We start from the raw sequence: 26,834 nt of genomic DNA on the forward strand, positions 1-26,834 counted from the left end.
CGGTTCGAGCCCCGCCGCGGTGCCGGTTCGAGCCCCGCCGCGGTGCCGGTTCGAGCCCCGGCGCGGCCCGGCCCGGCCCCGCCGCGATGAACGAGGCGGTGTCGCGGCAAACGCGGGAGACCCTGGGGCAGGTGATCCGCAAGCCGCCGCTCACCGACGCGCTGCTGAGCAAGCCGCCCTTCCGCTACCTGCACGACCTGATCTGCGAGGTGGGTGTGTGGAAGCCTGTGGGGCGTGCCCTCAGCGGTGTGTGAATCGCGGGGCTCTGGGCACTGCGTGAGTTTGGGGTGGAAAGGCGCGTGTGGCGGTCGGAAAGGGGGTCACGTCTGCAGAGGCAGGGTTAGGTGGGGTTTTGGGAAGGAATTCTGCCCTGTGAGGGTGGGCAGGCCCTGGCACAGGGTGCCCGGAGAAGCTGTGGCTGCCCCTGGAAGTGGCCCAGGTTGGACAGTGGGGCTTGGAGCAGCCTGGGGTAGTGAAATATCACAGAATCCCAGAATCCTTGAGGTTGGAAAAGCCACCCGAGATCTCTGAGCCCAGCCTGTGCCCGATGCCCCCCTTGTCACCAGCCCGGAGCACTGAGTGCCATGTCCAGGCCTTCCTTGGGTACCTCCAGGGATGGGGACTGCACTCCAGTGCCTCACCACCCTTCCCACGAAGAATACATTTCCTGCTGCCACACAAGATTTATTGAGCAGAGGCTTTAAATGTTCTTGACTTACCCCATTCTGTTTTTTAGGTGATCAGAGTGACAGGTTTTCTGAAAGGACTTTACACAGATTTCGAGTTGAAGTCTGATAATGTCAAGGTGGGCATGGGACTTCCTTATTTATTTAGTTTTCAGTGTTTTTTGCAACTCGCCAGAAGGTTCTTTTGGTCTTTTCTGTGTTCAGCACCAAGGAGCTGTTGTTATTTTTGTGAAGAAGTTGTAAATCCTGCCTGTGGGGTATAATATACTTTCCATGGGGTGAACACCTATAGTTCTGTGTCCAAATTTCTGGTTTTAAAGAGTCTTGTGGTCTCTCAAGAGAATCCATGGCCCTTAACTTACTGCTCTATATATCTTTGTTTATAAATATCCCCAGGACTCACCTATCTAGGATATGCAGTAGCTTTATTGCTGTGTAAAACTGGCTGATTACTGAAAGAGGAGTTTGATATTATTACTGAAAACTCCTTAAGTCCAAGGTTGACTTTACTCTCTGTCTGCTGCTTTCCTCTGATTTTTGGCTGAGCTGATGCTGAGTTCCCAGCTCCCATCCTGATTTGGGAGCTCTGGTTGCTGATTCCTGGCAAACAGAGCAGTGTTTGTGTGTTGCCACTTAGGCAGCTGATCCCATGGTGTTTGTTTAATGTAGCAACTGAAGTGTGAGCTCTGACTCCTCATCCCTCCAGCCAGCTCTTGCATGTTTTAGTCACTGATTAATGTGTGTGTTTATTTCTGTGACTGTTCCTACTGCCGTCAGGATAACTAAAATTAAGTAATTTATAACTGAATTGTTTGGTTTCTTGATAGTGTCCTTGTTGACCCAAAAAGCAGATTTCCCAGCTGCTCCTGAGCAGGTCTTTGTTGCATCTACGTGCTGCTATGTCTCTGAGAATTTGTTTCACAAATTTCTTTCACAGCCGATAAGTCCTTGGGGTTTTCCAGAGCTCAGGCAGAGGAAATCAAAATCCTGGAGCGTGGGGGAAAATGTCTCAGCCTTAAGTTCCTCTTCCCAAAACTGGTCAGGATGAAGACTCAGCTGCTTCCTTACTGTGATCTCTCTTGGAGTTGTAGAAGATCTGGAGAATAATTTTTTCTGAGTAATCAACAGGAGAGAGCTGTAAGGAGGACTGAAATCATGATGATTTCTTAATTGTGAGGACTTCTGTGAAATTTCACTTGGCTTTACTTTGTTTATTTGATCTTTTATTTTTACTTCTGATTTTATGTTATCACTGGAAGACATCATCTCTAGTGAAGGGCAGCTGGGGCAGGTTGTTATTAAAGGATATTTGTAAAACTAAAACAAACATGATTATTGTGGAGATAAAAATTTTCTCTTAATTGCTGTTTTACCAGGATAAGGATTCCAAAATCAACTTCCTTCAGAAGGCCATCGATGCTGTTGTGATGGTGACAGGAGAGCCACTGTCAGTGAAACCAGCACGAGTTGTGGCTGGACACGAGCCTGAGAAAACCAATGAATTCCTTCAGGCAATTGGGAGGTGTTGCTTAAATAAGGTAGGAGATGATACAGATTTTATGCACACAGGGAGCAGGGACAGGAGGAGAGGGAGCAGCCGCAGGCTGGGCCAGGGCAGGCTCAGGGTGGACATCAACAGGAATTTCCCCATGGAAAGGGTGCTCAGGCCTTGGCAGGGGCTGCCCAGGGTGGTGTGTAGTCCCCATCCCTGAAGGTGTCCAAGGAACACCTGGAGGTGGCACTCAGAACTCAGGGCTGGTGACAAGGTGGGCATCAGTCACAGCTTGGACTTGATGACCTTGGAGGTCTTGTCCAACCCAAATATTCTGTGTTTTAATTACCCCTCTGCTGTCACTAATTGCACAGTAGAAACATTTTGTCACCCCTTAATAACAATAACAGCAGATAGAGAGTTCTTGATCTTCAGCAAGAGCTTGAGCCAGCTTCCCACACAAATGCATTCTGAATATTAAGGATTTTATTGCTTACTGTTGTTCACTTTATTTGTTTGTCTTTTAACAACACTTATTAGATTTGAAGCACAAAATGAAACTTCTGAACCTTTAACATTTTGGGGTACAGATGCATTACTTAAATAACCAGTTCCTTTGGCTTTATCTCCTTTCAGTCAAATCTCTTAATCGTGGAATGCAAGTAATTTCTCCACTGTGCTTTTTTTTGATTATGGAAATACAATAATGGCAAAATTTGATAATTGGTTAAAAACAACTGCAGGAGCTGTTCTTATACAGAATTATTGCATTCTTTCACAGAAATATTATGTTTTTACACTGAATTGTTACATTCATAAAATAATAATTGTGACATGAATAATAATAATAGTTACATTCTTAAAATAATAATTGTGACATTAATTATTTAATGAAACAGCTTACTCATTTCAGTTGTGTTTCTCTGTTCCTTGCAGCTGTCCAGTGATGCTGCTGTAAAAAGGGTCTTGGCTGGGGAAAAAGCTGATGCTAAAGGGAAACCTCCACCATCTAAACCTCGAGATAAAGACAGCAGAGAGACCAAAGCAGAAGAACAAAAAAGCCATAAGGATAAAGAGGTAGCATTTTCATTTTGGGGGAGGTACTGGGGTACCATGATTTATTTGTTAGGGGTATTTTTACCATTTTTGTGTTTGTAGAGCCACTGTGGGATTGAGTTGCCATGTGTTGGAATTAATTTTTAGTGTTTGCTTTCTCTTTAGAGCAGAAGAGACACTGAAATTAAAGACAGAAGCTCCAGCAGAGACAAAAAACCCAAAGAAGATTTGAAAGAGAGCAGAGAAAGAGAAAAGGAAAGAGATAAACAGAAGAATAGTGAAGAGAGGCACAAAGAACCTGAAAGAGACACCTCAAAGGAAGGAGAAAAACAAGAGAGGGAAAGAGGCAAAAACAGAACGACCAAGCAAGGAAGAGAAACAGAAAAAAACAAAGGAAAAGGAGATGTAGAGCAAGGAGACAACCTCAGGAATGATAAAGGACAGGAAAGAGAGAAAAGACATGAAGGAGAAAGAGAAAAGGACAGGCTGAAAGGAAGAGACAAAGATAAGGCCAGGGACAGAGAAGGAGAGAAAGACAGAGAGAGAAGAAGAGGTCGGGACAGAGAAGAAAATGGGGAACATCTCAGGGAACATGGAAAGGAGAAAGCAGAGAAAAAGGTAATTGAAATGTTTCTTTGGGGAAGAACTTTACCCACACTGTGCTTGGGATTGTGTTTCCTCTATTGGCCTTTCATGTTTGTATTCCTGCTCATTCAGCAGGAAGGGACCTTGTTCCATGGGCAGGGATATGTTCCACTGTCCCAGGCTGCTCCAAGCCCCAATGTCCAGCCTGGCCTTGGGCACTGCCAGGGATCCAGGGGCAGCCACAGCTGCTCTGGGCACCCTGTGCCAGGGCCTGCCCACCCTCACAGGGAGCAAGTCCTGCCCAATATCCCATCTATCCGTGCCCTCTGGCAGTGGGAGCCATTCCCTGTGTCCTGTCCCTCCAGGCCCTTATCCAAGTCCCACTCCATCTTTCTTGTTGGCTTCCTTCAGGTGCTGGAGGGCCTTCTCAGAGTTGGGACTGAATGGTTTTTAAGGTCCCTTCCTACCCACAACATCTAGGATTCCTGGATATTCTAAAGATTGTGGGCCCTAATGTGCCCTGAGAGCCACCTCTTCATTGCCTTTCATTTTGTTACTCTTCTATTTCCACTTCCTCCAAATATTTCCTATTCTGCCTTTCTTGTCTGTTGGTAGAAATTCAGGATTGATGGGCACTAAAATGCTTCTCTTGAATCTAAACCGGTTCATTTCTTTCCAGCCCTCAGATTCTGAAGAATCCATGCATAGAAGACCACAGAGGCCAACTAAAGACAGCAAATGCCAGCCAGACACTGAGGTTAGTAGTGGAGGAGGTAGGAATAACCAAAGTGTTGCATTTTGATTTGGGAATCTGCTCAAAAACAATGTAGGGTTGAAAAATGGGTAAATAGCAAGTTTTAGGGCTGGGAAATATATGAAATAGATGATGCCCTGGGTTTTTTGGTTGTTTATTTATTAAAAAAGTCTCTGAGCTTGGACCAAAAAAAAAAATCTACACAGTTTATGTGAGAACCCCGGGCTTGGTTCAGGGGTCTTGTGTGGTGGTAAAGTCTCTCCTCCAACCCGAGCTTCCAAAGAAAAACTCCGCAGCCTCTTGTTGTTCGGTCTCAAGGCAGTTTATTGCTAGTTATCTAAAGTATTGTCTTCGCGGGCTACAGCTGTTTGGTCAGCGGCCCAGGCAGAGACACACACCCTGACACCCTCACTGTCTGGTGTCTTCTTCTCTCCCCCCACCCAGGGTTGCTGCTATCTTTTATACGATACATTATGTGTTCCATGTTTACAGTTTTTCCCCAATGCCTACTACCTATGTTACAAGGTGCTTTTCTACTCTAAACCAATCCATAAGTGCCAGCATCATCAAGAACATGGAGGCAAGGAAGAAGATGGAGGAAGAACAGGATCAGCCCACTTTCCTCCATCTTAGAACTTCTGACCCCCATGTACAAAGTAAAAACCCCCCTGTACAGGTGCTAAAACCCCACTGTACAACACTAAAAAAATTTCCCCTCTAGTTTGTAACTACTTCTACTATACTATCTTACCCTTTGTGACTGCTTGTTCCACCTCCAAAGTTGGTAACTCATTCCATGGCTCAAACTCAAAATCACTGCTGTTTCCAGCTGCCTGCCAGGGTCTAAAATGCTTCTGACCAAGGCCTGGAACCTCCAAAAATGTCTGAGGGACATTTTGAGTTCAAACAAGTTTATTTCATTTTGAAGTTTTTATTTCTTTGTATTTGTATTTTGGACACTTCTTAGGATCACAGATTGGTTTGGGTTGTGAGGAACCTTAGAGCTCATCTCTTCCAACCCCCTGCCATAAGTTTTCTTTATTCCTCAGAATCTTTCCTGGAAAGCTGACAGGGCTTTTGTATTTGTTTGTGAATTTTAGCAGAAGTTACTGTTTTGGAAAGAAAATGAGTCCAGTGTTGTTTCAGGGTCCATGGTTCGCAGCTGGAAGAGCAGCTCAGTGCCTCTGCATAGGAGCTGCTGCTTGTGTCACCATTGTGCCTCCATCAGCTGCTTCCTGATGACCTGAGGCCGTTTGGGGAATTATGGAGCCACGTGGCCAAATGTTTAAAGAGGGAGACTTCAGTAAAGGAACCTAAAGCAGCACAGGCTACGAAAAAACCAGGCAGGATCCCAACTCCAGCAGAGTCTCTGGGCCCACTGTCATTATTGCCTTCCCCTTGAGATGACAAATTTATGTCTCTTCCTTGACTCCAGTCCATCCAAACTCTTTAAGTTATTGGCACTGGGAGGGAGATCTTATAAAAGAGTTTGTTTTTTTTTTTTTAGCCTCCAGCAAATATTCATGGCCAAGTCAAACTTCCTGCAAATTGGGTCTCTAATGGAAATTCTGAACCTCATCCCAAACTCTCATCGTGCTCTTGGGCACCACAATAATGCAGTGGGGCAGTAAAGTTTAATTTCCCCTCCTAAGTGCCTTTGGGAGAGATTCCAAAGCTTTGGAATTATTACCTGAAATCCAAATGACATTCCTGCTTCTGCCTGCTTGCGTAACAGCAGAGGCTGCTTTTTTCTGAGATGAGGAAAACACAAACTTGCGAGCAGAGCATGGCAAATGTCATCATTTTAAAGCTGTGGAAGGGAGAGATGACATGAAAACGTGCCTAGTGAATTCTGGGAGCTGAGATAGCTGCACAAAGTGATTTAGAGGAAATTCCAGCAGGAAATCTTTGGAAATTGCATCTCATGGACTTGATCTTCATGGGGTTGATCTTCTGGTCCTCGCAAGAGTTTCACAGCCTTTATTTCCAGGGATTTACCTCAGCTTGACCGCTGTGGCTCCCCTTGAGTCACGTGGCAGGGAAACAAATGTATTCAAAAGAAGGCAAACAACTTTCTGTGCACATGAAGGATTATGAATGGTATTTTGTGGTCTCTGCTGCAGAATTAATAAATCTTCATCAGCTCTCTTCAGCTTTTTATATGTATTTTTTCTGTAGTTACAGAATATATCTATTCACTATAATAGAAGTGAAACAGTTTGAGGCAGTACCCAACAAGTCAGCCACTGTTTTATCCCCCATTAGGATTAACCTCTTTACTTTTTTACTGCATTTACTTTAGAGAACAGATCAATTTAGAGGTGTTTTTTTTTAGTATTCTACATGTACAGAAAGCTGTCACTTCAAGTTTAGTCCCTGACTTTGCTTAATGAGATTTTCTCTAGTCATGCATATCTGAATTTTTCTTGCTGCTAATTCTTGAAGCCAGCTTTCAAATCTACTTAAGGCTGACTTTTTTTTTTTTTTTTTTTGTAATTTAAATGAAATTTTTCTGTTGTTAAGGAAACTCTGTATACCCAGTGTGCAGTAGTCATCACATGACTAATTTTCTGGAGCTAGAAGAAAGCAGGGATAAGTAGGAATTAAGAGACATTTGGCTACCACATGGCAATCAGAAGCTGCCTCAAGGCTGGCTCTTGCATCCCACAGTTTGTGATTGGGGAGAGTCATGTTCTGTTCACTCTCAGTCCATCTCAGGGAAAAATCTGATTTAAAATGGCCTTTTGGACCTTCTAAATAATGAAGTTCATTATTATTTGGACTTGACAAGAGGTGGGGGAGGTTACAGAGCATCTGGTGCTGGAAGTGGCTTCAGAACAGGTAAATCATTTCCCCCTGAGGCCAAACACCTTGAAAAAATCTCTTCCATGTTTCCCATGGCAGCTGGAGCTCTTGGCTAAAGCTTTCTTCAATATCCTGTCATTTCTGGCCACTTGCATAATGGGTTTGAATTTGCCCTGCAAACTATTGCTCTGGAAGTGGTCACTTAAAGAAGCCTCTAAGTCCTGCCTAATTAACTTTTGTTCCTTTGGAACTTAGTTAGGTTATGTAATGAAACTGTGGAATTAAAAAAAGGACAGCAGAGAGAATCACTTCATGGAAATCTGCAGGACATAGCTAAAATACTTCTGTTTTGGATCTGGGAATGTCGCTCTCTCTTTGGTGTCACTACATAAGAAACCCATAATTTAAACTGCTTTAAAACCAGAGATTTTCCTCATCTCTTTATGTTTGAGTTAATTTGCAGGATCTAATACCAATAGAACATCATCTTGAGAGACTTTAGGCAAGGAAAAGAGAATTGATTGCTATTTTCCTAATAAGTCTTATCAGCACAGCACTCAAACCGGCCTTAGCAAGTGAAGGTCTTGTATGTGGTTTTACTTACATAAAATTATACCTGCTTTCTGTTGTAGAGATGGAAAGATACCTCCTGGCACTGTGGATTTAATTAAAGTACTGTGGAGGGTTGATGGAATGGAATTGCTGTTCACAGATTAATTCTTATTTATTATTAGAGAACCATCAGCAGAGCTGATGAATTAGAGAGGGGAATCACAGTGGCTTATTTTATAATGAGCTCTGAAACACCAGCAAACATTTTCTTCTGTCTTGGTATGAAATTTGGCCTCTTTAAAGGTTAATAATGAGGACAAATCAGCACCCTGGATGGTTTGCAGAAGGCTCTGGATCCTCTCCACGTGGAAACATTACTCAGGACTGGGAAGCATGCATGCATCCATCAAGGATTCTGCTGTAATGTGTTTTTCCAGGATGATGTGAGATGAAGTGCAATATTTCCCTTTAATGGCTCCGGTGGCTGCTTTTCAAAGTCTTGAAGGGGAATAACCTCTTTTATCTCCCTTTGGAAAGTGCCCCAATCATAAATATTGTGGGCTTTCTGTTTTTGTGTGCTGCCATAGTGAGTAAACGTCAGCTTTCACCCTGCACCTGTTGGCAGGCTGCACATGTGGCTCCACAAAATTCTGTTTGTAGCCACATAAATAAATGACCAAATCCCCTCTTGCAGCAGCCTCAGCACCTATTGGCAGCTCCCTCCCCACCTGTGCTAATAATGACCTCACCCAGAGAGCTGCTGGGGTTGCAGTGTGCCAGATGTGCTCCTGATGGGGTAAGAGCTTTCTTTTCCCTCCTTCCATAGAGTTGGGCTTGTGGACTTTATTATGGAGAACTAAAGTTAAGATGAACCACTTCAGGATTGGAATTCTGTTTGGTTTTCTTTAGAACATGCCAGAATTGTAAAGAGGAAAAACACTTCCTTCTGGTGGAAGGTTTCCCTGCCCAGGACAGGGGGTGGAAGGCGATGAGCTTTAAGGTTTCTTCTACTCAAACCATTCTTTGATGGTATAAAAATGGCAGAATTTGTGATTCTCAGGTTATCAATATGGACATTGATGTTTAGTAGGGCTGACAAAAAATCTTGGATGAAAACTGCAAAAAATAAAGCACACAAGGAAGGAGATCCCAGGAGGTGCTAAACGTATTTCAGGATTTGGGATATTGTGCAGGATTTTTATTCAAGGAAGTTGCCATTTAAATAATGTTATCAACAATTTTTAAAATGCTTGCTTCTCTTTTGGAGTGAAGATTTTGCAGCAGGTTGAAGAGGAGCTGTGTATCTGATGCGGCTGTGAAACAGAGGTGACTGTAGGAATCATCCTCCTTTTTATAACCTTTTTATTCTACAAGGTTGGATACTCTTAGTTCCCATTTGGAAGTTGTTCTTCCATCCAATACGTTCATGTAAAAGAAAATAACTGGCATTTATCCAGGAAAAAATATCCACAGGCTGTGAGGGAAATAAAACATAAATGTGTGGATCAATTCTTAGGTCAATATTTGTTCTGTATAATACTTGGAAAAGCAACACAAGGAAGTAAATTTTAGATATAATGATATAATATTTAGATCTACTGTTATATAAATTTCTGGTCTCTTACTGCTTTGTTTTGTTTTGTTTTTTTTCCAGAATGAAACTCCTGCAAGGATATCAAAGCAACCTTCAGCAAAAGCATCAAGGCATCGCTCCAAGCCTAGAGGAGAAGGTAACCACAGGGAGGATATTGTTACTTCTATCAAATATGATGGAGGGTTATTGAGTAGGAATAGCAGAAATACTTAAATATCCCTGTTATTGTCAGGGTTTGGTCTGTACCCCCAGCCTGCATTTGTGAATTCAAGAGGCAGTTTTCCTGCCTGGATTTGGAATATAGGAAGTGAGATTCAGTTCAGTTTGCTCTCATTCCCTGTGCACAGTTGCAGATAGAAATTTAGCCTGCCTTTGGTAATTTCTGTGTAATTACTCTCTAAATGAGCTTTTGGACTTGTCTGCAACTATTTCTGACATTTAACGTTTGTTAAATGTTTACAGCAGAGCAAAGTGAAAGTTGAAATGGTTTTAATTTGGTTTAATAGACAGTTGGTCCAGGCTTTCCAAATAAATTATTTCTCTCTGGAGGGGCTTCCTTGCAATTATGTCACCAACTTTCGTAGTTCAACCTTTAAGTATTGTATTTAACACGGACTGGAAAGTGAATTGTCTTCAGAATATCCCAAGTATTGCACATCAGGAGGAAAAGAATCTTAGCTTAGCACTGCCATCTCTTTGTGGAGGAAAACAAGAGGAAGAGCGTGGAGAAACTCCTGGATAAGGAATAAAAGTGGCTTGTACCCAGAGCTCAGACAAGCAGCAGTGGAACTGCAATTTCTGTCTGTATTTCAGTGCCTTTCCCCTTCCTCTTATTTCAGTGGTTGATCCTAATTTCCTTTCAGTGCTTTGTGCCCCTGGTATTTAATTCTAAAGGAGAAGTCACTGTACCTAAATCACTTTAATGTCTCTGTTCAGAAGATTCAGTGACACCTGTAAATTGATGCCTGTTAAAAACAGCCAGTTCTGGTTAAAAATCAGTACTGTTTAGACTAATGAAAATCTTCATGCACTTAATTTTCCCATTTCATTATTATTAATTTATAATTTTCCAATTTCATTATTATTAATTTATATAAAGAGTTCATGTGTTGCTGGATGTATTCCCAAGCTCCCACTTTTTTTTTTTTTGGATTTCTGTTTTAGGTTTTCATGTGTCTGAGGCAAAATGCTGGAGTTATATCAGTCCTGCTTTCAAGATAATGAATAGCTCTGTTTGGGCACCTTAAATGCATTGGAAAAAATCCTGGCATTTGGGATCTGAATGTGTGTTAATTTAGGAGCCTCATTCAAGTTGGTGCTAGAAAATTGAAATTTTTATATCACATCTCCTATGCTGAATTTGGCAGCTGAAAAATCTCTTTGTCTGGATTCCATTAAAACTGCAGCCTTATTTTACTACTTAGTGATCCTTAGCTGATCCTATAACTTCTTTTAGTTGCCAAAATTACAGAATTTGTTTTATATGGCCCTAAACTGCAAGGACCTGACACACCCCATTTATGGGATTGTCCCTTTAAAACCAGAATCCAGTTTTCCTGATAAATTTAATACAAGGAATGACTTTAGGATGGGTATTTTAAAATACTCCTCTTTCTCTGATGCAGCACTCAAATTTTAGTTTATCAAAGCCAGGAGTATTTTGGGGCATTACCCTTCTTTCTTTTCTGAGACAATCGACTTGCCATAGGTGAATAATCCAGCAGGTAGGAAAACTTTCTGAAGCTGTGCTGATGCATGTTGCACATCTGTGATGATGATCAGAGCTTTCTGTTCTATCTTGTATTAATTGGAAATAAATCAATGTACAACAGGAGGGAATGCCTCTTCTCTGTGGGCAGATAAATTATACAGGTTTATACTGAATATTTAATCTTTCAGGAATTCAGTCAGCACTCATTTAAAAAGTCTTTGTGCACCTTGAATGTGATTTATTGACACTGAAGAGGGTTTATTAAACTAGGGTAGCCCTTAAAGAAGTCCTAGCAGGTATTTAGCATGGCTTTTTATTTTTAATTTTTATTGGCTCTTGGGTTTCATTTGACTATAAACTGGTTTGTTACAGGAGCTGTGGACATGAGGAGTGTGGCAGATGGGATTTCAGAGGATGGTGCTGCTGAGCTGCAGGAGAAAAATGAACCAGATCTTGCAGAGAAACAAAAGGGTAGGGAAAGTTAAAGTGTGACTGCCATGGAAAGCCCAGCTGGGGTGTTTGGGTCATATCCATGCAGCTAGATGATGTAAGGAGGATGATTTACAGTTAATCTAAGTGCTGCCATGTGTTTTAATCACATCTGATTAATGTCCATCCCCTGATAAAGCAATTGCTTTTATTTTCTTTTTTCCTCTTCTCTTTTCCAAGAGGCAAATGCTGCACCTGAATCCCTTGCTGACCTGTTCTCTGCAGGAAAATAATCTTTTCACGTTGCCTTTTTGTGTAACTATTTCGGAGTCTCAGCATTTGCATTTTACAGGATTGCAGAGGAAAATTCCAAGCCTGCATTCTTTCTTACTCCTCCATTTCCCCCCCAAGTTGGATATAGCTCCCAAGACATGGATGTGTATCCAGCTACAACACTCATGGAACCATGGAAGCAAAGTGCAGGAGGAGGAGCTGAAATTGCAGCAAAAAGCTGTATTTTTGTTCTCTCCAGCTGCAGATGCTTGAGCCAGGTGGGAGGATGGATCCCAATGGATGTGGGAGCTGTCCCCAGCCCACCTTTGGCCTCCAGGGCCTCGTGGCTGTGGCAGCCTAATGAAATATGGATTGATGGCCAAGACATTTGTGTGACCTTCCCCAGCTGGGAGAACTTCCATGCGAATTCCCTTTCATGTCTTGGAGCTGTCTTGTCCTTTGGAATTCATCTGGGGTGGGAAATAAATTATGTTGTAATTGGGATGGATGTAAGAGGAATTGCCCCCAGGTTAATTATGGATTTAGACTGTATCCTCTGGTGGTGAAAGAACCAAATATTCAGGATCAGAAGAATCGTGAAGGTTGGAAAAGATCTCCAAAATCATCAGGTCCAACTTTTACCATTGAGCTCAACTTTTATTTTATTGGTTGATCTTGTTTTTCAGCTTTATTCACCAAGGCACCGTAAATCCCTCAATTTCTAGGTTCAGGACCTTTAAGATCCAAATTCAAGCCATTCCATGAGCCCAGGATTATAAAACATTGTTTATTAGCTGAAGTAAACTGCTTTTCCTGGACCTGCTAGAGCTTTATTTCTGTCTGCTTCAGTTTTGTTACAGAGCAACGAGTCTCCGTATCCCAATTTTCCTGGCCCTGGGAGTAGTTCCCAGGTTCTGGATGTAATTCCTGTTGTGTGCTTCTGCAATCTGATCAAGTTAGGCATGAATAAATATAACTTTTCTGAAAAATCAATCTGTTTGTTATTTACAGATTAATTTGCCAGAGGCTCAGTAACATTCCAGTGAGAAAAGAAACGTTGAAAACATTTAACAGAAAAAAGTTTTTTTTTTAATAAATAAGGCCCTTCTCTAATGGTTTTTGCCCTTTTTGTGATGTATTATAAAATTTTTTAACATAATTGGGCTGAGTTTAGATGCTTTGAGTAGACTTTAGTCAAGGAGTAGTCACAACCTCAACCAACAATCCCAGTAGGGGAAGATGTTAAGGGAAACAAAAGCATTGAGTGAGATTATGTAATTTTCACAGAGGGGGGAATTTCACAATATTAAGAAACTTATAAAAATGAAGAAATTTAACAGTTTTTTTTCAGTGCAGTCCTAAGATTCCAAATACTGTCATAAAAACCTGAGGTTTCCCTAGCCCAGCTAAGCCCTAGTTTTATATTGTTTTGTTTAATAGAAAGAGAAGCGGAGAATGCTCCTGACAAGCCTGAAAATGGGGAAGCACCTCCTGATGTCCCACCTCGGCCTGCCCAAAGGTGTGTTTCCATCCTTTCTTCCCTTCTCAATCCATAAACTGCTCCCATGGAATGTTACTAAAATTTTTGAGGAGAACATTGCATTTTCTCTGTGCATTCCATACGGATGGTATTACGGATAAGCTGAACTTGCTTTTCAATTGGAATGTTTGAATTTTTTTTTTTTTTTTTTGCTCAGCAAAGGGCTTGTGTTGCTGTGTCACTGGTGAACATGATTTTTCCCCATTCCCACTGTTCTTCCAGACGGATTCCCCGTCCTGGTAGCGCGAGGCCGGCACCTCCGCGAGTGAAACGTCAGGAGAGCACCGAGCTCTTAATCCCAGAAAGGTGAGGGATGAGGGAGATGTGGAGGGGAGGTGTTCCTTGGAGCACACCCTTCCCAGCTCCTCTAGCATCACGATCAGTTTGAGAGGGTCACCTCATGGTGGGGACATGTGGAGTTCCCGTCCCTGGAGTGTCCAAAGGAACGTCTGGATGTGGCACTCAGTGCTCTGGGTGGGGGTTGCTCACAGGTTGGACTTGAAGAGGTTCTCCAGCCTCAGTGATTCTGGGATCTTTTGATGGCTTTCAGTTGAGTTTAGTTTGTTCTGGACAGATCTCAGTATTTCCATTCATTCCCCTCTTCCCTGTGTCTCTGACAGGAGCGGCAGTGCCAAAACGGCCCCGACCGTGCCCAGGGAGCAGCAGGTTTCTGATGAGGAGGATGAGCAGTTTGTGGTGGAGGCAGCAGAGCCTCTGCCAGAGATGCCAAAGGTCTGTTCCTGCTGCAGCTGACTGAACCTTTTTCCCTATTTTGTTTGGAATGTCTAGCCTGAAGAGGAGAAGGCTCCAAGGAGAGCTCAGAGCCCCTTCTAGGGCCTAAAGAGGCTCCAGGAGAGTTGGAGAGGGACTGGGGCCAAGGAATGGAGGGACAGGACACAGGGAATGGCTTCCCACTACCAGAGGGCAGGGATGGATGGGATATTGGGAAGGAATTCCCAGCTGGGGGGGTGGGGAGGGGCTGGACTGGAATTGCCAGAGCAGCTGTGACTGCCCCTGGATCCCTGGAAGAGTCCAAGGCCAGGCTGGATGGGGCTTGGAGCAGCCTGGGATAGTGGAAGGTGTCCCTGCCCATGGCAGGGGGTGGAATGGAGTGAACTTTAAGGTCCCTTCCCACCCAAACCATTCCATGATTCCCTGACTTGTTGAAATATCCTCCAGCTGAATATTTTTTAATAGTTCCATATTACAGCAATGCCAACTTTTTGCAACTAAAGCTCTCTTCCTGCATGTGTAGGAGCCAGAAGTGGAGCTGGTTGAAGATCAAAATCATGGTACGTTTGCTTTTATGTATATTTATACAGATCTAGAATCAACCCCCGGGTTTAAACCAAATGCTCAACACTTTAAAGTGCTGAACAGAGCAGTAAAATCCCTCCTGAGGGAAGGCGTTTGCAACGTTTGCAGGAAAACCAACTTATTTACCCAGGCTTTTTTTCCTGTGCAGCTGGATTTACAACTGTGGTAAGGACACATTTTCTATGCATCCTCAATGTCAGCAGGATTTAAAATTCTGCATAAAGCTCATAAATTAACGTTTCTTCAAGTGTCAGGTACAGCTTGTCAGCTCTGAGATACTAGAACTTGTCTTTAAATCAAGTTCTAGAAAATCTTGGGAGAAAAAAGATCAAATAACAAATACATTGTGTGTCAGTGTTTAAAATACAAAATAAAATGCTGTTGTTCTAAAGGTTGTCTGCATTAAAAAGAACAGTTGACTTTTATTGTCTGAATGTTTAAAACTGTTAAGTGTCCATCAATGCTTAGAAAAATCCTGGTTTTTCAACAGGTGGGCTGGTGAAAAGAATCCTAGAAACAAAGAAGGATTATGAGGCATCACAGAAATCATCACAGACCACAGACAGGGTGAGGTGGGAATGGTCTTCAAAGAACTGGGAGATGAGATGTTGCAATTGTAACCTTCTTCTTTAAATGTGCTTTAAATGTGTTTTATTCCATCTGTGATCAAGCTTTTCTCTGTCATGTCGTGCTTATGTAGTTTTTTCCACGGTTAAGAAGGGGAGGGTAGGTTTTGTTTTTGGTGGGTTTTGTAGGTTTTTTTTTTGGTTTTTTTTTTATCACTTAGAAAGTGTGTGGGAAGGATCTAGCATGATCACAAAGCAGAAGAAAAAGCTTGAGCCCCCCCCATTTGAGTGTCTTCCTGTTGCAACAGAGAGCTCTGGCTTTGTCTGCCTTTCAGAGCTCCTGGTATGAGGGGCAGCAAAGGCACTGAGATGGACTCTCTCATGCCATGGAAAGTTTCTAAATCCATTTTGATGTGCTGGGGAGAGGCACTGAGGCACTGCAGTGATAAAAGTCTCATAATATTAGACAAGTACATGATGTTTGGGGGAGGTGAATGCATTCCATGAGCTCTTATATCTTCCAATCACATTTATTTTAATCTTAATTCAGTATTGTAGGGTTTTCCTACATGTATGCTTTTCAGGAATGGTCTGCAGTGTTTGGTCTGTCAGCTGTTCACAGAGCTCTGTGAAATCAGTGGTGATTCCTGAAGACTCTTGAAGCAGACTCCTGTCTGCCTCTTTTGGCTTTCCTTTTTTTAAAAGCACATTGAGAAAGTTGGGATGGCAGATGTGATTCTTGTGGGAATATCCTCCTTTCTGGAGTTTGGGATAGGCAGAGATCCATGCCTGGAAGAAAATTCCTTTAATGTATTGCAAGGGCTGGGGTTGATAAGCTCAGGCAGGGTTAGATGGGATATTGGGAAAGAATTCTGCCCTGTGAGGGTGCCCTGGTACAGGGTGCCCAGAGCAGCTGGGGCTGTTCCTGGATCCCCAGCAGTGTCCAAGGCCTGGTTGGATGGGGCTTGGAGCAGCCTGGGACAGTGGAAGGTGTCCCTGCCATGGCAGAGGGTGTGATGGATGCACTTTAAGGTCTCTCCCAGCCTAAATTCCTCTGGGATAATTCTACAACTGAAGAAAGCAAACCCTTCTAGAAAGTGGAAAGCACCTTTAGATTGTTGCCCATAATCTGTTAGGAGTGGTTTTAGCTTTACCCAACTTGCTGAATTGCATCAGTTTGTTACAAATGTGCTTCTTGTGGTGTCTGTGGTCTCTGAAACATCTCTGGCTGCTTGGCGTGAGTTTATCCGATGGGAAGATGTGCCTTGGTGAAATTCTGCCTTTGGAGAATTGTTTGGAGGCAAAGAAGGGTTCCAGGTAGATTCTGCTGTTTCTGCAGCAGCTCCAAAGCTCATTCCTGAGCTGGCACTTGAGCCCAAGCCATGCAGCTGTCCCTGTTCCCAAGTTTGTAACTAGATGGTGCTGTTGGATCATCAGTTCCCAGCTCAGTTTGGGAAGAGCATTAGGAATTCATTAATGCTGTCTCTCAGCACTCCCTCACCGTGGGCTGCCCTGTTTGGTGGTGTGTCCTGTCCAACACTGGGCATGGAACACGATAATGGGGGAGGATTTACACAATCACATGGATTTCAAGCTCAGGAAGCTTCCTCTGGTGTCTGTGCTAAATGTTTTGGTTGGCTTTTTTTCCTACTGAGAGTAACAAAGTAAAACAGTCCCTTTTTAACCCCTTAAATATTTTTAAATGGCCAATTGTGACCCTCTACAATCACTGTTAGTCCCCTCGCTGGTTTTCAGTCCCTGAAACATTCATTCAGCACTTGTTTGGCTTTTGTTGCACTTTTGAAGCCCTGCTCTGTGTTAGCTGTGCCGAGAATAGACACCTAATTCTGGAAAAAAACCTGCTGACTTCTAGTCCATCCCGTGGAAACCTGCCCAAACTCCTGGAATACCATGGGATTGCCTGGCCAAGCAGCTGCTTGCTACTGCAGGAGGCTCCTCTGCTGCTTCTGCTTTTCAGAGCATGGTGTGGAAGTGGTTGGGATCCAGAGAGGAGTCTAGCTCTCCTGAAATTGTGATCCACAGAGAAGTGTGGTTTTCCTGGAATTGTGATCCAGAGAGGAGTGTGATTTTCCTGACATTGTGATCCAGGCAGGAGTCTAGTTCTGGAATTGTGATCCAGAGGGAAATGGGATTTTCCTGAAATCCTGATCCAGAAAGAAGTGTAATTTTCCTGAAATTATGATCCAGAGAGGAGAGTAGTTCTCCTGAAATTGTGATCCAGAGAGGAGTCTAGTTCTGAAATTGTGATCCAGAGAGGAGTGTGGGTCCTCCTGAAATTGTGGTCCACAGATTAAGTGTGGTTTTCCTGACAGCAGAGTTGATTGGAAAAGATGATTAAAAATGCTTGGAGTGTGTGACAGGCATTTAACAGTTCAGGAAACAAGAGCTAGAGACACAGTTGAATCCTGGGAAATTATTTTAGAGAAGGAGTTGCTGTGACAGTAAAAGTAAAAAAAAAACAAATTTCCAACGTGGAAGCATTCCTCTGGGAATGCTTCTCTGTCTATTTGATTTGTTTTCAATCAAACTCCAAAAGTATCTTCTGCATCAGAATGCAACTGTATTCCAAACTGTTGGGCATCACAGAGTAAAATTAAGGGTGCTGCAATATTTTTGGAGTAAGATATCAAAAAATTTAGGGAATACTTGAAAGAAAACTTGCTTTGGGAAATTCCATCTTCCCTCTGTCACTAGAATGTTCATCTTCCCTCATTTTATTAAACATCCAAAAGAAATGTTTTCCCACTTCTATTCATTGGTCTTTAGAGCCTTGATCTTCTGCCAGTTGGGAAAATGAAGAGGGAAAAAATAGCAGGCTAAGTGCTGGAACTTTTGATTAATACATTATTAACTCTAGTATTCAGAAAAGAAATGATCAATGGATCCACCTGATTTAGTGGGGATTAATCAGCCAGAAATGAGGTGAAGTTGGTGGATTAATGCTTAATCCAAATGTAACGCTGGTGTCCTCTCAGGGATGTTTCACACCTTCCAGCTGCTGATGCCTGAGGAACATTTATTTATGTTAAAAACATTCCTCCAAAACCCTTTCTGTGCTGTGTTTCCCAAACATGCATTTTCTTTTTAAGGAGTTTTAATAAAGGAAAAAAGGGAGAAGGAAAGAAAACTGGGACTTTCATCATCTAGGTTTTGTATGTGCAGAAACTTAAAATAATATACACAATTTTGAGGTCAAACAAAGGGGTCACTCTGGAAATACACAAGATTTTTGCTGCCTTGATTAGCTGTGTTTAGCCTAACAAATTCCTAAAAAAACTTCCTAAATGTATTTGTTTAGAATCTAAGCCTCTAATGTCAACCAGAGAAAGAAACAGATGTTCCATTTTGTATTCCACTTCATTTATTTGATGTGTGGAAAAACGTAGGCAGGTTATTAAATAGCTGAAGCAAGTGGGCTAACAGAATTCCCATCTTTGCACTACCAAAAGGGTTTCAGAAAAGCAGCAGGCTTCTGGGAGGAACAAGTGGTATTGAATAGCTCAGCACCTGGGCAATATTAACTTGAATTACCAGTGTGGTACATTGTGCACTTCAGAGCTTAGGACAGATCTAATCAGTGCTGATTCTGTTTGTTTGAAGAGCTGCAGGTCACTGATTCTTACATTAATCCATCAGCTGCACATCTGGGTGTGCCCTCCGGTCCGTGCAATGAATGTGCTGTGTTCAGCAGCTGGAGTCAGAAATGCCAGCATTTAGGTATTTGGAGGAGGCTCCTCATTCTCACCACAGCATCCTGCCAGCTTGGTGTATCCTCAGGAATGCTGACAGGGAAATGGAGGAGTTACCTATGGGAGGGTTTTCACCTCTGTCACATCTCTGTTGATGGGGATGTGATGCCAATTCAGCAGTAAATCTCTGGTGCAAGCACACAGTTCCTCCAAAATAGGATTTTTAACCCAGCAGCTGAGCAGTACAGGAGCTCAGATGGAGGGGAGTATATGCTCCAGAATCCTTACACTGCTCCCAGCTCTCAGAGAGCAAAAATGTGGCCCCCAAGCAGTTGTGCTGCAAGCTGTGAACACAGGAACAGGGCTCTGGCCACTCTTGGGATAATCGTGGTGTCAGGGCTCCTTTGTGCCCCAGATAATGGAATTCCTGTCCTGTGGGTGCACTATAAATCCAAATGAGACAGCAGATGGATCTGTGGCCACAAAGGATGTGTAAAAGTGGTGAGGCAGCTGTGGTTTCCCCCAGGAAAGGTGCAGTGTGAAAAGGACACAGCACAGGGTCTGTCACATCTTTCAAGGTGCTGGGGCACAGCCTGGGGGAAGTTGTTTAATACGAGGAGCGGGTTTATTTTAAGTCCTTTTTCACCAGGAAATGGTGCTCTTTCAGCAGGAAGAGGTTCTGGACACAGGGAGTGTGAGGAGAGAGGGAAGGCTGGACAGAACTGGCACCAGAGTGGCATCTTGGGTGAATTAATGTGCTCTGCTGGCACTAATTTCAGCTGGAATTATCTCCTGGCTTGTCTCCTCCAGCTCAGGATTCACAAGGCTGGAGCCCCTCTGCTCTGGAGCCAGGCTGGCAGTGCTGGAGGCGCTCACCTGGAGAGGAGAAGCTCCAGGGAGAGCTCAGAGCCCCTGCCAGGGCCTAAAGGGGCTCCAGGAGAGCTGGAGAGGGACTGGGGACAAGGCATGGAGGGACAGGACACAAGGAATGGCTTCACTGCCAGAACAGGGTTAGATGGGATATTGGGAAGGAATTGGTCCCTGGGAGGGTAGGCAGGCCTGTGGCTGTCCCTGGATCCCTGGCAGTGTCCAAGGCCAGGCTGGACTTTGGGGCTTAGAGCAGCTTGGGATGGTGGGAGGTGTCCCTGCCCATGCCAGGGGGTGGAATGGGATGGGCTTCGAGGTGCCTTCCAAGTCAGACCATTACATGATTCCATAATTTTGCTTTGTGTGCTGAGTGCTGCCTGAAATATAGGAGATTTTGGGAACTGACTTCTCCTCAGGAAAGCAGGGTGGATGTTCATCCACAGGTGAAAAGTCCAGCTCTTTTTGGAAGGATCGAGTATGAACTTCAGTTAATGTGGAAAACGACCAGGCTCCAAAAAAAAAAGAGACTGAAAAAACTCTTGAAAGAGCCATTCTTTTATTTTCTTGTGGAGCCTTCCAGCTCAGGAGCAGGTCAGACTGGCTCTGGGAAGTGCAGTGGTAAAGAACGTTGTGTCTCCAACTCCTTGGCCTGTGCCTGAACCCCATACCTGGCACCAGCAGAAAAAGCATCCTGTTCATTGAAATGCTTTAACATTTACTGTTTCCCCCCTGGTTCTGTGAAAGAGTTTCTTATGGGGATCCCTGGTGGATACTTACAATCTACTTAAAACACAGACTCTGTAAAAACCAGGAAAAGAAAACACCCTTTATGATCAAAAAATATATTTTATACAATAAAAAAGCACCCCACCTTGTTGGTTTTGCACTGGATATATCCCAGTTACTTGTCCAAAATGAAGTTTCTGCCCAGTCCTGTAGAAAGAGGTGGGGGGAAATGGTGGAGCTCAATAAAACTGTGATTACTTGGGTCTGTTTTCCTATTGGGACATAATAATAGTGTTAAAAGGGGCTGTAGAAACTATTGAAATGCTTGATGGATGCTTGTACTCGTTTGATTGATATTTAAAAATCTGTTAATTAAAAAAAAAGAACCAAAGGGGAAGGCGTATAAAAGTAAGCAAATGCTGTTTCTTGAAATTCTGGTGGCTTCTGGAGCCTTGTTGATAATTTCCACCTTCTTGATTAAAAAAGAAAATTCCTGCTTTCAGATTTCTCAGGTTGCTGCACCCGAGTCCACCTTGTGTTCTGCTCACATTGAGATAATGGGAAAAGCAGCCTTTTTTCCAGGAATCCAAAGTAAACATTTATCTTGGTGCCTTACGAAAAACATGAAGGAAAGGAAACGTGTTGGGCCTACAGAAGTGATCCAGCCTTTTACACGGGGATAATTTATTGATTCTGGGGCTGTTGTGAAAGGGGACCTGGTTGAGGTGTAGGGCCTAATGAAAAAGCCTGGAACAATTCAGATTCTGGCATTTTTCTCCCGGCTGAAAATCTCCTGTTACGCATTTGTGCAGAGTGAGCAAAGGTGGCACCCGGGGCTTGTACCGCCCACGTCGCTGGCTGCAGGAAACCATCTGCCATCATTCCAGAGCTTTTAACCCATAGCTGGAACTGTGGAGCTGGGAACAGCCACTAATGGATTTCTTTTCCTTAATTGTTTAAAATCAGTATGAGTTGGCAAAGCTTGTGATAATTCTGAGCCTTGAGCTGCAGGATGTGGAATTGCGGCTATCTCATCCTTGGAATGTCCAAGGCCAGTTTGGATGGGCTTGGAGCAACCTGAGATAGTGGAAGATGTCCCTGCCCGTGACGTGGCTTGGAACTGGATGGGCTGTGAGGTTCCTTCCCACCCAAACCACTCTGGGATTCTGGGATCATTAGCACAGGTGCTAACGAGACAAAGAAAGAATGGATGGTGATTTTCAAGGCTGAGCTGCTGTGCCTTCTTCTTGGGAAATCTTTCTTGGGAGGAAATTTTTCTTGGATTTTTCTTGAAACTTGGGAGTTCTTATACCACTTCAGTATCGTATGTGTTTCAAAGATACTAATTTTTAAATTTGTTTTTGGTTTTATTTTAAACAAACCTATTGATGAACCTGTATGAATAATATTTACTAGATTTTTATTTCAAATAGTATTTAATAGATTTTTTTAGTGGTGTTATGTTTCAGTTCTTGCAGTGATAATCCTGTAATTTCGTGACTGGCTTTGGATGGCATAATACTTTTTCTCCTTTTAATCTCACTGTTGAAATATTCAACTGCATAAAGAACATGCTGGAGTTACAGGGACACCGGAATTAATTTTCAGTATTGACGAATACACTTTAAGAAACTGATTCATGAAAAATATTCCAAATTTTTTTTGTTTCACTTGAGGTTTTCAAGCAGCTGTGTATTTTAGCCTGAAATACTTCAAACTGTGAGCTGGACCTTTGTTTACAGACCTGTGTAGATCTGTATATAGATATACTCTATATTGAAAACATACAATTCTGGTTTGCTTCTTTACTGAATTGTGGGATTTTAATTTCTATTTTATTTTTTATTTTGATCCTATACTTCCCCATGGAGGCAAGTGGGACTGCTTGGTCTGTCTCAATATTGGAGAGGTTGTGGAAGCATTACAAGGATGAGAAATAGAAATCACAGAATCATTTGGGTTGGCAAAGATCTCCAAGGCCATCCAGTCCAAGCTGTGACTGATGCCCACGTTGTCACTAACTAGCCCAGAGCACTGAGTGCCACATCCAGGTGTTTCCTGAACACCTCCAGGGATGGGGACTCCACACCACCCTGGGCAGCTCCTTCCAGTCAGTGACCACCCTTCCCATGGTGAAATTCCTGCTGGTGCCCACCCTGAGCCTGCCCTGGCCCAGCCTGAGGCTGTTCCCTCTCCTCCTGTCCCTGTTCCCTGGAGGGAGCCCCGGCTGTCCCCTCCTGTCAGGAGCTGTGCAGAGCCACAGGGTCCCCCTGAGCCTCCTTTGCTCCAGGCTGAGCCCCTTCCCAGCTCCCTCAGCCCCTCCTGGGGCTCCAGCCCCTTCCCTGGACACGCTCCAGCTCCTCGGTGTCCCTCTGGCCAGAGGGGCCTCAGCAGGGCCAGCCCCAGGGGGCAATCCCTGCCCGGGGCTGTGGCACAGCCCGGGGGCCATTGGCCTCCTGCCCACCTGGGCTCGTCTTCAGCCCTGTCACCAACACTGCCAGGGCCTTTTCCAGCTTCACGCTGCTCTTCCCTGTGCCTGCAGTGTCCCGTGGTGTTGTTGTGACCCAGGGCAGGACCTGGCCCTTGGCCCCATGGATCCCTCTGCAAAGCCTTCCTCCCCTCCAGCAGATCCACATCCCACCAACTCCATGTCTGCAGCTTCCATCCCCTCATCCAGATCCTTGATAAAGATAAAAATATTAAACAGGACTGGGCTCAGTACTGAGTCCTGGGGAACCCCACTGGTGACCAATCCCAGCTGGACATGGCCCCATTCCCCACCCCTCTCTGGGCCAGACCAGACCATCAGCCACATTTTATCCCTTGAGGAGTGCACTTACCAAGCCATGGACTGCCAGCTTTTCCAGCAGAATGCCTTGGGAAACATCCCAAAACTTGGCATTTGGAAAATAGAAATGAAGCAAGTTTTCACACAACAACCAAGATAATGGACTGGCTGAGTCTTCTCCCTTCTGAGAGAGCTGGATGTAAAATAAATTCCTTATTTTTTGGCTGAGCCTTTAGATAATGGATGGGAGGAGAGTGGTGAGGATTTGGAACACTTAGGAGTAGAAAAACAAGAGAATGGGATGTCTTCCTGGGAAGCTGTTGGACCTGATACAACTCTGCTGATGGACTGGAGGTGCTTGTCTGCACAATTCACTTGCCAGCCCCATGTGGAAAATGCAGTGCTGTGGATTGAGCCTTCCCTCTGGCTTTGGTGGAGCACAGAGTAGGAAAAGCGATTAGAAAAGGAGTCAGGATAGAGAGAAGGGTTTGAAACGCTGTAAGATTGCAACTCTTCCCTCCTAATGGACAGCAAAGGCATGGATGGTTCCAGAAAAGCCCTGAATCCTGTGGCTGGTGTGGTGTAATGGAACACCTGCTGCTGTGAGGGAGGCATGGCCTGAACAGGAGGGAACTGAGGGCCGTGATTTTTTTAACAGCTTGGCCAGCTCCTGTGAGGTGATTTCAGCAGCAAAGGGCTCAGCTGCAGCAGTGTTTGTCACCTCAGCCCAGCTCCTAATGGAACCATGCAAACGGGAACGGTAGTAAAGTCAGAAATGCAGCGTTCCCTGTGCTGTGTGTGTGGCAGAGCACGCACAGGCAGCAGCCCTGAGCAAGGCTCAGCCTTCAGCTCTTCGGCAAAGTGTTCTTCTCCAACACACCTCTCCGTGTCCCCAGTCCTCCAGCCAGCCCAGGGCTGCTGAAGTCAGCTTGGCAGGAGGCCCTGCAGCCTCCAAAAAGCCAGCTGAGCAAACAGCCCCAGCTCGCACAGGAAGCCAGGCAGTTGGGAGGAGGGCAGGAGGGGACAGCAGGGCAGGTTCCCTGTCCCAGCACTGCCACCTCTGTGTTTAGCAGGAATCGTGCCTAGGAATTGGCTCGCTCTCTGCTTGGGGTGGCAGGGAAAGGCCTTTCTAGTTTTTTGACATATAATAAACCAACAGAATTACTTTAAATAAACTCTACTTCAAGCTCTGTGTGTCTGCCTTTGGGGATTTGACCTGCAGGAGTGTTGGAAAGAAAGAGGTTGTTTTTTCTTCATGGAGGAGAAAATCCCAGTGGGTTTCTCCTTAATGGCTTTGCTGGAATAAGATTATTCCAGTGTATTAGCAGTGTGGCATCACTCTACTCTTTTTACAGCATCCTTTTGCTCCTGCTGGCTTTGCCATGGGAGCAGACTCTGAATTTGACTTTCAGTGAGCTGAGAGGCCTCAAGAGCTGCACCACGGAGACTCTTGTGGCTGCACATGAGGGAAGTAGCACAAGCCCAAATTCCTTTGGAGTAGTGGGGTTTATGGAGGCCACACTTGCAGCCTGTATGGTTTTACAGCCGCAAACAGGAGTGCAAGGCAGGGAGGTGCTATGGCTGTTGTAGCTCTGAAGTGCTGTTGTTAGCAGCAGCATTAGGAGCTGGAAATGCAGCTATGGACAGTGAAGGGAGAGAAGCATCTTCAAGCGGTTGATGCAGAGAACTCAAGAGGAGGTTGTGCCCTGGAGCTCCCACACAGCAGCACAACTTGATGCTGCTTTTAAAGCTTGCCCAGAAAGGTGTGGCCCATCCCAGACAGGATGGACAGGGCTTGGAGCAGCCTGGGATAGTGAAGGGTGTCTCTCTGTCTGTGGCAGGGGGTGGGATGGGATGAGCTTTAAGATTCCTCCCAACCCAAACCATTCTGTGATTCCACTATTCTCCTCTTCCATTTCAAACTGTTATAAACATTTCTCCAGCTCCTTCCCTGTTTGCAGTCTCCAAACATCCTTCATTCAGCCTGCAGCAACAGTCTTCCCTAATTCTGATGCTTCCCCTGTTTGTCCCTTCTGTTAGAAGAAGCCAATTGTCTCAGAAGCATCCAGGAAGAGGGAGAGAGACTTGGTAGCCAAAGAAATCGAGAAGTTCCAGGGGTCCATTCAGACTGTGTGCCAGCATGTCTTCAGGCTGGGCAGGATGGTGGATTACATCCAGGAGGACATGGATGCCATGAGGAACGAGCTGCTGATGTGGCGCCAGGAGAACAGGGAGCATGCAGAGGCTTTGCAGCGGGAGCAGAGGTGAGTGGGGCCAGGGGCAGCTGGGCTTGTCTCTTGAGACAAGTTTTAGGGGCCCTTAAAACTTACTAACAATGTAAATATTGAGCCTAGAACAGGAGTGCATTCCTAAATCCCAGCCTGCTCTTTGTGCCATGGATTCATCATGTTCTGGTGTGAATGACAGTTGTTGAAACAGCTTATTTGGCCTTACTTGTGTCACACCAGAACATGAACCCATCAGAGCACCCTGGGATAGTGGAAGGTGTCCCTGCCCATGGCAGGGGCTGGGACTGGGACTGGGTGGGCTTTAAAGTCCCTTCCAACCCAAACCATTCTTGGATTCTGTGATTCCATTGAATACTTTGCAGACTTTCAGGTATTGAAATATATTTTCTTGGAGGATTAAATAACCTGAAGCAGCTTGAAAGTTTCCAACAACATCACATTCCTTATGTCTCTTCCAGCATCACAGACAGCACGCTGGAACCACTAAAAGCTGAGCTGGCTGAACTGGAGCAGCTGATTAAAGACCAGCAAGACAAGATCTGTGCTATAAAAGCAAATACTTTAAGGAATGACGAAAAAATCCAGAGGATGATTCTTAGCATAAATATGTCTTCAAGAAGGTGAAGAAGAGGGAAAAGAAATTAAAGAGCCTTAGGACTCACTGACTGACATTGCTACCAAAAAACCAAAACCCAAATAGCAGATATGCCTTGTTCAGATATAGAATGTTTAGGGACCAGAACCCTAAAAATGTTATAAAAAACTCTGTTATTGCATTGATTTTTAGATGTTGATATTATGCAGGATAAAATGATATTCATTTGAATGCTAAAGTTGCAGAGCTATTAAAAGAACTTGTTTGTTTAACTGTGAGCTGCTGTTTCTCACTTCCATAGCCCCCTTTCCCTCCCTGGCCATGTCTCCTTTCCTCTCCTTATTTCCCCTGAATTCCCTCTGAACACAGTGTCCTGATAAGTGGGTATTAAAGAATTCTTTTTTCCCCTTAAATGTTCCAAACTTCTCCAGGTCAGAAGGTTCCTGAATCCTGTTCAGAACTATCAGGAATCTGATTAGACCAAGTGAAAATGCAGTCTGAGCATCACTAGGTAAGGGGGCTGAAGTGTTTTATCTGCA

General features: G+C 44.1%; 1 protein-coding gene across 2 annotated transcripts; it reads left to right on the forward strand.

The window, feature by feature from the left end:
• On the forward strand, positions 1–26,573 carry TRAF3IP1 (TRAF3 interacting protein 1). Of its 2 annotated transcripts, XM_021539614.2 has the most exons (15): positions 1–209; positions 737–805; positions 2,063–2,224; positions 3,115–3,255; positions 3,400–3,852; positions 4,499–4,576; positions 9,585–9,660; positions 11,608–11,706; positions 13,378–13,456; positions 13,700–13,783; positions 14,098–14,209; positions 14,733–14,769; positions 15,285–15,361; positions 25,492–25,715; positions 26,159–26,573. In XM_021539614.2, the coding sequence occupies exons 1-15, from the start codon at positions 87–89 to the stop codon at positions 26,322–26,324; spliced, it is 1,980 nt and encodes a 659-aa protein (XP_021395289.2). In that variant the 5' UTR covers positions 1–86; the 3' UTR covers positions 26,325–26,573. The 2 variants fall into 2 exon arrangements, with proteins under 2 accessions (XP_021395289.2, XP_077641328.1); XM_077785202.1 differs by lacking the exon at positions 737–805.
• Positions 26,574–26,834: the final 261 nt, after the last annotated feature.

This window comes from Lonchura striata, chromosome 8 (assembly GCF_046129695.1).
Source record: "Lonchura striata isolate bLonStr1 chromosome 8, bLonStr1.mat, whole genome shotgun sequence".
Lineage (NCBI taxonomy): Eukaryota > Metazoa > Chordata > Aves > Passeriformes > Estrildidae > Lonchura > Lonchura striata.

Coding starts and splice junctions, on each gene's coding strand:
- TRAF3IP1 (XM_021539614.2), top strand. CDS start 87: ATGAACGAGGCGGTGTCGCGGCAAACGCGGGAGACCCTGGGGCAGGTG. Junction 2,225..3,114: donor GGAGGTGTTGCTTAAATAAG/GTAGGAGATGAT, acceptor TGTTCCTTGCAG/CTGTCCAGTGATGCTGCTGT. Junction 25,716..26,158: donor GCTTTGCAGCGGGAGCAGAG/GTGAGTGGGGCC, acceptor TGTCTCTTCCAG/CATCACAGACAGCACGCTGG.